The 10579-nt window shown below is 44.3% G+C and overlaps 1 protein-coding gene across 1 annotated transcript in view; it reads right to left on the bottom strand.

Annotated features, from left to right (window-relative positions):
* Nucleotides 1-3799: 3799 nt before the first annotated feature.
* CBLN4 (cerebellin 4 precursor) overlaps nt 3800-10579 on the bottom strand; it is a 63262-nt gene continuing 56482 nt past the window's right edge. Inside the window, exon 4 of the mRNA XM_019458106.2 lies at nt 3800-3907. Within this exon, the coding sequence (XP_019313651.1) occupies nt 3822-3907 (86 nt within the window). The 3' untranslated portion in view covers nt 3800-3821. The remainder of the gene's footprint in view (nt 3908-10579) is intronic.

Here is a 10579-nt window from a genome sequence, read left to right as displayed (position 1 = left end):
TCCACTTTACGAACAATGCAAGAAATTTTCAAGGACGAGTCTGATATTACATGATTTTTTGCCACTTATGCTTAATGGCTTCACAACCCACCCAGTGGAAGGGGAAACACCACTAGTCCTGTCCTGAGACAGGACGCTTGCTCCCTGAATCCGTTGCCCATGAGAGTGATGAGTTGGTGATAGCAGGGTGGTAGTATGCCCCCAACAGCTATCATAGTGCCTGGCACCTAACAGGTGTTCAAAAACTACATATACAACAAATGAGTGAATGTAGTAGGAATCCAAATGGAAGCTTTGGTTTCAGAGCTAAGACATAGAAAGAACATGGGTCAACTCTAATGCCCATTGGTACGGCAATGACTACAGAAACTGTGGCATTGCTCACGGTATAGACTGTGGAGCTGTTTAAAGAAATGGGAGATGTATAGTAGGTCTACATAATAATAGACCATACAGAAGACGTAACTCACATATACACATATATTATTACTTTTCCTCGGTCTATAATTGAGTGGGGGAATAGAACATAAGTTCTAGGACATGAATGGCATGATGACATATATATAAACACAAAAATTTTTAATTCTATATAATTTTCTATGTAACGTATATGTACACAGATAACATCTAGAGGTGTATTCTTAACAACAGTTACCTCTTAAGGAGGGGGAGAGTGGGTCAAAGGAGACAAGCTTTATATGTCATGTTTTATTTGTTATATAGAGAACATTTGTCTTCCTTAGGCAATTAAAATCACTTTTGAAAGAGCAGTAAATGGCGGGCACCTGGGTGGCTCAGTAGGTTAAGCGTCCAACTCTTGGTTCCAGCTCAGGTCTTGATCTCACGTTTCGTGAGCCTGAGCCCCACATCTGGCTCCGCACGGTCAGTGCTTGGGATTCTCTGCCTCCCTCCCCCCCCCCCAAATAAATAAACAAACAAACAAACAAACAAACAAATAAACAAACTTTAAAAAGCAGTCAATGGGAGATGATCACACAGGCCTCTCTGGTTCAGCTGCATTATCAGAAGCCCTGCTATCAATAGGCAAAGACAGAGCTGCCCCATACAAAGCCCCTATCTGTGCTCAGCCTTCCCAGAGCCTCTCTGATCTTTCCCTCCGGCTTACTCACTCCTCCCAAGCCTCTTGCTCTGCCGAGTGTCTCTCATTTCTATCCCACCGACTCATGCCAGCTCCCGCTCGCCCTCTCTGCCCACCCCTGTCTGTCTACACACACCCCCAGGATCCCAGTACCCAACCCCGCAAAGCTTCCGGAAGCCATTAACCCAAGGGGAGGGTATGTGGTTCTAACAACACCATGCACATGGCGAGACCAAAATGTGAGCAACGGTGATTTGCTAAAACCTAAAAAGCACGGAGTTCCTTTTCTAGGTATTTATTTTCATGCATTATCCCACTTAATCTTGACGACGACCTCTTGAGTCATTCCTATTAGCACCGCCGCTTTGCAGAGGAGGAAACTGATCACAAGGTGACAGGATCTGTTAACTAGCAAAGTAGGCTTTCAAATCCACGCAATCTCACTCCAGCGTCTTTGCCCTTGACCATCACCATTTCGCACTGTGCCGGTCCCAAGAAGAAGCAGAAGCTAAGGCAGGAACCCGCAGGACAGGCGTGCGGGGCAGAGGTCAGATGCGTCACGTTGAGCCACAGTAAAAGAGACGATTTGGAAGCTAGATTGAGAAAGAGCAAAAAAAAAAAAAAAAAAAAAGAGCTACACTAAGGTGTTTGGATGTTGTTTATTAGCAAAGTGAAGCCACGAAAGGCTTATGAATCAGGTGGTATTATAAATCCTGTGCTTCAGGAAGATTAACCTGGTACAACGGATTGGAGAAGAGACACAGAAAGAGACCATTTGGAAGTCCTCTATTAAAGTAGCCCAAGCATGACGTGATAAGGGCTTAAACTTGCTGGCAGAAAGAAAGGATGAGTTTGAGATTACGTAAAAAGAGCACCTTTCCTCCGTATTTTGTCCATTCAGTCTTTATGTTGCAAGTTTGTATTTTTCCTCCAACGGTACACAAAGCTACCCACCTACCCCCCCCACCCCTCCCCCCTCCCCCACTGCTTTTGGAATTTGCTCCAATCCTAAATCCCTTCCACTATATTCAAACTTTGCTGTGCTTAACATTAAGCCGTGGTGCAGTCATATATTACGATGCCTGAGAAATATTCTCAAGGGCTCCAGTGCAAAAGGAAGTTGGTGATTCAGAGCAGGGAGCATTAAGGTTAATTACCTAATAATTTACTACAGTGAGTGCATCTGGAGACATTTTGATTTTCACTAATTGTGGTGTTAAACAAAGTAAACAACACTTTGTTCATCTTCCAGCTGTGGAAATGTGTCAAGGGGAACCTTTCCTGTGATTTATAACCCCTTGGTTTACCCTTGAGCACGGGCCACTTGATGGGAAGTTGGAAAGACCAATGGTTTTGCAGGCTCCATGGATTGGTTTAGTAAAGATTTCCCTTAATGTGACTGTAAGCTGACCAGCCTTTGCTCCACCGCTGGCTGTGACATTCAGAGAAACCAGGCACGAGCAATGCTAATGTGATTTGATGAGTCTTGGAGCAGCTGTTGTTAGTACGATCACCCTCTGTGCATGGGGGAAGGTTTAAGAAGGAGGGTGGGATGGGAACGCTAGAACAGGAACAGTTAGAATAAAATGGTCCAAGCGTCCTCCTCTCCATCTAACAAGAGATGATCAGTACTACTCTAGGAATTAGTGGGTGACTTAAATGTGATACCTCATTTCTATGAGGGCATCTGAGAGTTTTGCAAACCCAACACCCTTCCTACTTCCCTTGATTTTCTCTTACCAAATTCACTTTTCTTCTTCTCTCAGCCTGAATAATTTGAATGGGGACTGACTCCCCATCTCAGGCTTCAAAGACAGACATTTGACCTCAACTTGGCCACAATGAGTCAGTTTGAGGGTGCACACGTCACCCGATCCAGACCAATTGAGCCAAATAAGGCCCAACTTAAGTTACCTTATTTTACTTTTCAGCAAAAGAGGAATGTTCAGTCTAAATTACTAAAAGAATTGGACACCAGATCAGAACAGACAGCAGCCACATCACCACCACAAGAGGAAACCTCAGTTAAGGAAGTCAACCAGAGGAACGCCCGATTAAGGAGGCCAACCAGAGGAACCCAGACCGAGGCCCTGAAAGGAGGAAGATTGGGTTCTTATGACAGAGTTTCTGGATCCAACCATACCTGAAGCTAGAATATACTGAAACTCTGTGTTTCATAAACCAATAAATTAACTTCTGTGCTCATGAAAGTCGAAGCAAGGCTTTTGGAACTCGTAGCCTGCAGAGTTCTGGTACTTTAAGCAAAGCTTTAACATAGTTTGTGATAGATTAGACGGCACATAAAACTACTTCTTACCACTGAAGGCTCCGATACTCAGCCCAATTCTAAAGCCATGTTTATTTTCCAGATTGAAATAGCAGAGGTCCACGGAAAGGGGATCCATTTCCTAGTTTCTGATGTGGTTCAAAATCAAACAAATGCTCCTAATTTAGATCACCTCTTTGAAATAATAGAAAGGCCCAAAGGTGTTTAGAGTAGCAGTAATCTGGGGAGAGGGGAGTAGATTACAAGCAACAAAGGATCTTGGCCTTTGGTCAGATGCCTGGTGATCTAGAGGCCATTCTGTCCTGGCAATGTCAGCCTAGCCATTGCTAGTACAGAATTTAATCTCCTCGAGGACGGGTACTTTGTTCATTTATGCCGTCATAGTATAAAGTTTCACACATTCCATTTCTTACCTTTCAGAGCTCATTCCTGTCGTCAGCTCTGTACAATAACCCATAAGACACACATCCTCTGACCACGGTAGTATTTGGAGCTCCACTTTCCAGATGAGGAAGCCAAAGCTGTAAGAGATGAAGTGAACAACAAAGTTTCATGCCATGCCCCAATCATTTGCTCAGCCATTTGCTTACTTACCACCAGCCCCCGCCCGGGACAACTATTTAGCCTTTTGGAATCTCTCATCCCTCATCCCTGGTATTACCATGACAACATTCCCCACCTCACTAGCTCCTGCAGTTTTAAAGATGATGGTGGATATAAACATATCTGACACCAAGCCCCGATACAAAGGAAGAGTCTAGCAATGCTTGTTAACTTGGAATCTGTGGGCATGAATCAAACACCTGAGATGAAAAAAGTGTTGACTGGAAAGTTCTTCCTGGAAGACCTCATGTGATACACACTAGAAGTGTGTCAAGAATATTCTAGGTGGCCTGTTGGCATCAGCAAAAAATCAGAAGTGATCAAAAGATCTGCCCATAGACAGACACAGCAAAGTAAGCACACTCCCATGCTACAGAATTCTACCAAGCAACTAAATAAAAAGTTAGGCAATGCAGGGGTGCCTGGGTGGCTCAGTTGGTTAAGCATCTGACTTCGGCTTGGGTCGTGATGTTGTGATTGTAAGTTCGAGCCCCACATCAGGCTCTGTGCTGGCAGCTCAGAGCCTGGAGCCTGCTTCAGATTCTGTCTCTCTCTCTCTCTCTCTCTCTCTCTCTCCCTCTCTCTCTGCCCCTCCCTTGCTCATGCTCTGTCTCTCTCTCTCTCTCTCTCTCAAAAATGAATAAACTTAAAAACAAAATTTAAAAAACGTTAGGCAATGCAGTACACCCTGACACAGCAAGATCTAGAAGACATATTTTTGAGCAAGAAAAAAATAGTGACAAGTATATGCACAAAAGAATAAGCAACACAGATTTGCAAAAGACATGCCTGTCTCCTTCCAAAGAATATACACGGAAATGCACTTGAAGAAAGGTTTGCAAGAACACGCACAACACCAATGTTTCAAGTACTAAATTGAGTGCAAGGGTCAAAAAAAAAGAAGCCAGTCCTATCTACTATATTTTAATTCTTAACAAAGAAAATCTGACCGTGAATTACTGAGGCAACTAAAAATTAACAACAAGGAAACACTTGAGGAGGTGGAAAGTAACCTCAGGTTGTTTCTAGCTAAAGATCACCTCCTTGATCTACACAGCTCTAAAATAACTAAGAATAAATAGGAAAAAGACACATCCAACCACTTGCTGAGATCAAAAACAAAAGGGTGAGAAACAAGCTGATTGACTGAATTCTTTTCGCTTTAAAATTTTCATTTTATTTTATTATTATTGTTGTTGTTGTTGCTTTGAGCTGGCTGTGTCCCATATACACAGTGCAATTATCTTTCCTCAAAATATCATCACTCAGTGGAATGATCTCACCACGTGAAAAACAGGTTTGGCACAATCGTTGCATATTGTTGGGAAATTATCATCAACTTTCTTTTCTCTCGAAAAAAATTTTTTCACAATGACACTGATGAGTTCTGTTGTTTTCCATACAATACTTTAACCCAGTTTAAATCTATAGTCTGCATGAAGTCCTTGAAGAGTGACATTAATGGAGGAAATATCCTTATAAGACAGAGCACTGAATCCAAAATACGATTCTGCAGGACTTACCCCACGTGAACAAGTGCAGATTCCCCCAGCGCACCCCAAGCAACTTGCTCTTAGCTGCCCCGCACATACCCCTGCTGTGCAGTATATGAGTTTCTACTCTCATAAACCCTGCTTCTGGAGCCCCAAATCACATGGGCCAGTTTGTAGAAGGGGCTCCAAACCCACATGGCAGTTTATTCTCTCCCCTTGCCTGACTCTGCCCATTCTACTGGCTTTGGATACCATGTTTTGGCTGCACAAATGTATTTCTTTAGTCCAAATCCCCTTTCCTGAGTCTTCCGTTCATATGCCCATGGCTTCTTTGGCACCTTTACTTGGATGATACGTGTGTATCTCAAACTTAACACGTTCAGAGTGTGAACTGTGATTTTTCTCTCTCCTAAATCTCTCCTTGTTTCCCTTATCTTAGTAAGTGGCCCCAACATCTAAAAGGTGAGAGTCATCTCTGACTTCACGGTGTCCCCTATGTATCGCCCACATTCACAGGCCCTACTGGGTTGACCTCCAAAGTGTCTCTCAAATCAATCTGCTTTCCTTCTTCTGCACTATCACCAGGAGGGAGTGAGCCACCACTGCCTCTCACCTGGTCTAGGGCCATCCCTCCCCACCTTCTTCCCATTCATCCTTGCCCCCCTCTTTCATACGATGTCACTCCTCAGGAGCTCCCCTCTACTTGCTAGATGGGATGCTACCTGATTCATGAATCGTTTAATACAGCCAATTAGATCTTCAAGCGAAAAGAAAAAACAGAACAAAACACAGTATCACTCCTCTGCTTCTAATCTCCTCGAAGACTTCCCACTACACCTACCTTAAAACCCCAGCTCCTCACTGGAGGCAGCAGGACGAGAGCCTGTATAAATCCCAGACCGCAACATACATCCTGGTCCCTGACGTCAGCACACTGTAATCTATAATGTTCTCGAAACAATCTCTTTCCCTGGATTTTTACATCCCTGGTTCTTTTTTGCCCTTCCCTATCACCTCCACATAGAGCCTTCCACAATGCCCTTTATAATTTTTTTTTAATTTTGTTAATCTTTATTTTTGAGAGAGAGAGACAGCGCGTGAGCGGGGGGAGGAACAGAGAGAGAGGGAGACACAGAATCCGAAGCAGGCTCCAGGCTCTGAGCTGTCAGCACAGAGCCCAACGCGGGGCTTGAACCCACGGACCGCGAGATCATGACCTGAGCCGAAGTCAGACACGCAACTGACTGAGCCCCCCAGGTGCCCCACAACCACACCCTTTAAACTAGGCTCCACCTGTTGGAAAAACCACTTTGTTTCCTTCGTACCACCAGTCACAAACTTTATTTACACTACCCTCGTGTTTATTTCCTCATTATCCATCGCTCCCACAAGAGCAGGAATCTTCTCTAGCTTATTTATGGCCGTAGACCCACTGCCAACCTGACCCAGAGTTGAGATGCAAATAATAGTTTGTGGAATAAATGACTCAGAAACCCATTTATGGAGTCTGGGGCTATGTGTTCAACACTTTGACGGGGGGCAGGGGGGAGGAAGTACTTTATAAAAGGCGTAGAGTTAAAAGCCTCATCTCTGCCCTTAAGTATGGTGTATTCTATTGACGAGACGGAATCTACACAGTGAAAAGGTGAAGCCAACAACATAAGCCAGCAGATGCTTGAATATTCAATTAAGTCTTAAATTTTATGCTTTTAGTCATGTGGAGCTGGCCAGAGGAACTTCTGGCAGAGCAGGACATACAAACACTATACTCACAAATAAAAGGGGTAAAGTCACAAAAGTTGGAGAGGTGAGAAATAATGAGCTCTGGGGTACTGAGGAACAGTTTTATGGAGGAGGCTGAATTTATACCAACCTAAGACAGGTCAGAATTAGTGGGAACTACTCAAAACCACCTAGAGCTATAGCCTGATGGTCCTGGAGTAATGTAAAAAATAAAGAGCCCCTTCGCCTACCAAATAGCAAGACATTTTATTCTCTCTCCGGTATCTCCCGTACCGTGGAGTTCTGGCAACTTCCCAAGTCAACGCAGAACTAGAATGCTGTCTAAGACTTCTTTAGCTCTCCCAAACTCCCAAGTCCCTCCCCGCCACCCACCATGCCTGCATGGTCCCCTGCTCCCCAACCCAGTGGCTGACTCAATTGTATTATTTTTTTTTTTAATTTTTTAGCGTTTATTTATTTTTGAGATAGAGAGAAACAGAGCACAAGCAGGGGAGGGGCAGAGAGAGAGAGAGAGACACACACACACAGAATCCAAAGCAGGTTCCAGGCTCTGAGCTGTCAGCACAGAGCCCGACGCAGGGTTTGAACCCACAAACTGTGAGATCATGACCTAAGCTGAAGTCGGACACTCAACCAAACTGAACTGCCCAGGCGCCCCTATTTTCTTGAGGCTGAAGAGAGGGAAGGAAACCCTCTCCTGAGAAACAGTCGGCTGCCATCTCTGCCTTTTGTCTGGAGGGTTCTCCTCTCTCATCTTGCCCCTGCCAGCTCTAGCCAGTTTTGGATCATTGGCCTCTTTCCATAAGCAGTGACGAGTTGGGACTTGGCAAGACAGCGAAGACCCTACACTAAACCTCAGGAATCTTCCCAGCTAGAGGCAAACACATGTTCTCCATCTTCCCCACCTCGTTCACCTAGGGCTGTGACTGGTCCGAGATCCAAGGTCTTGCCTAACAGATGGATCCTGATGCAAAGTAACTTGGAAGGAATGGGAAAACATAAGCAAATAAGAAATGCACATGTTTCACCAATCAACTATTTCTCTTAATAATAATTCCAGGAACCAATGGGGGAGGGAGCAAAGTTCAAACGTCGTCTATCTCTTCTGAGTCCACAGCTAAAATTCTTTCCATACTAGGCCCTCATGTGATTAATAAGAATACAGATCAAGAAATCAAGGCGTATTCCAAATGAAGAGAGGGAGAAAGCTTGGATTGAGGGAGAAAGCTCTACATTTGGTGTGCTCAAAAGACAGTAAGGGGCAAAGTCGGCTCCAAAATGTCCATACAGGAAAAGTGGCAATTTGGTTGGAAGGGTGTACAAGAGGAACGGACGTCAGCCGTATCTGCATGGAAAGCGCACGGCTGTGACTCAGACCACTTGCTTCTTTAGGCTGGCGGGACTGTGGGAAATTACAGAAGGGACTGAATTTCCCTCCAGCCACCTCATGGCACTACCACTGATGAAGAGACAAGAGACAGGTGTAACCAAACTGAGGATGCCCACTGGAGTAGTGCGAAGGGAGGGCTGGAGACCCCAGGCAGAGGACAAGACAAGAACAGGTGAAGGCCTGGAATAGGGTGGGAACATTGGAAAGGAGAAGGAAGATCCAGGATGCCTTCCAGGGGGGAATTCAAGAAGACGCAGTGACTGGATGCATTTTGGAGATGACGGAGACGAGCGAGTCAGAAATTCTCCAAGGCTGCGGGCTTGGCAGGCTGAGTGTATGTCAGGGAAGTCAAGAGGAGATACGAGGTTTGGGGAGCAGAGTGGTGAATTTGTTTCTCCACCTGCTAAATTTGAGGTAACAGCAGGATATACAGGTGAAAATGTCCAGTATATTATTAGAGATATAGGAGCCAGGTCCAAACAGAGTGCCTGGGATTTGTTAAAACAACACAGGCTGAAAAACTCACCTAAAACACACAGACACTGCAGTGCTTGGCTGAAGCCTCTGAAGCTTGCAAATTGTTCTCGGTTCTTTGCGATGCCCTGAATTATAGATATATAGCCCCCAAGGCTTGTGACACCCAGGTCTTTCTAAACAAATAGCTATGAGTGCAAAGATTCAAAGGGTCAAGAAATGTATAGGAAATCTTCCAGTTCAGTCTGAGTTTGGGGCATCTGCCTCCTACCTATATGATTCTTACCATATCTGGCTACTGCTATATATCTATCCATAGCAACAGAGCACCTGTTTACTGTTACTAATTTTTCATCTTTTTGTAAATCAGTAGTGGATTTTTTTTTTACCTAAATAAATTTAATTTACAAAGCAGTACTACTGTGAGTGAAAAAAATAGCATCATTTTTTATTAATAGAATACAATTGTAAAAATAGAACTAATGGGAAGGAAGACATTTGATTCAGCTGCTTGCTAACCGTTGTGGTGGGCATTTGCCATTTTTTGCATACATGGCCTCTGAAAGTTCTTCCTTTATGGGGAAGTCCAAACTATAGGGCCTTGACTTCCAAAATGGGTGCTGAAGAAGCTCACAGCGTCCTCTCCCCATCCCCAGGCAAGTGACTTAGACTTAGCCAGTCAGATGCTCTCGCTCATGACCTTGAAACTTCAAAGGAAGGAATCAAGGACGAAGGGATAGTCATAATGAATTCACACTGAGGGATCCAAACAAGGGTGCAAGGTTCAGTGCAAATATCACCCACATGCCCGTGTAGCCCATTTCCATTGTGTTTTCTTCCTTAATTTCTCAGATTTCTTGGACTTCCTTTGGTTGCAGAGATGGTGAGTTGGAAAGTGTCACCCCCAAAAAATCATGTCCACTCAGAACCTCAGAATGTTTTGTTATTTGCGAACATGACCTTGCAGGTGAATTTGCCTAAAGGTCATTAGAGGAAATCCTGGGTTTGGGGTGGGCTCTAAATCCAATGCTTGTCATCTCTATAAGAGAGAGGACACCCAGAGACACGCAGAGAAGACAACGGGAAGGTAGTGGCAAAGACTGATGTGTTGACAAAGCTAAGGAACGTCAGAAGCCACTAGAAGCTGGACGAGGCAAGAAATTGTTCTCCCTAAGGGCTTTGGAGGGAGTGTGACCCTGCTGTCACCTTGATTTCAGATTTCTGGCATCCAGAACTCTAAGAGAATAAATCTCTGCTGTTTTAAGCCACCAAGTTTACGGCAGGCCTGGGAAACTAACACACTGGGTTTGGGGATGTGTCTTCCGATTATATGGATTTCCATATATCTGAACTATGCCTTGGATGAAAACATATATTCATCCTGTTGATAATTAGCATTTTTCTGGCCTTTGGGCCCTCACCTTCTGGGAGTCACCCAATTTATTTTTGGAAGTGGCTTTTGTTGTTTGCAACCAAGGAAAGTGTTTTGC

The sequence above is a fragment of the Panthera pardus genome, unplaced genomic scaffold (genome assembly GCF_024362965.1).
Source record: "Panthera pardus isolate Hobbes unplaced genomic scaffold, ASM2436296v1 HiC_scaffold_25, whole genome shotgun sequence".
NCBI lineage: Eukaryota > Metazoa > Chordata > Mammalia > Carnivora > Felidae > Panthera > Panthera pardus.
The sequence above is the reverse complement of the archived record's forward strand: the minus strand, read 5'-3'. Positions and strand labels throughout refer to the sequence as shown.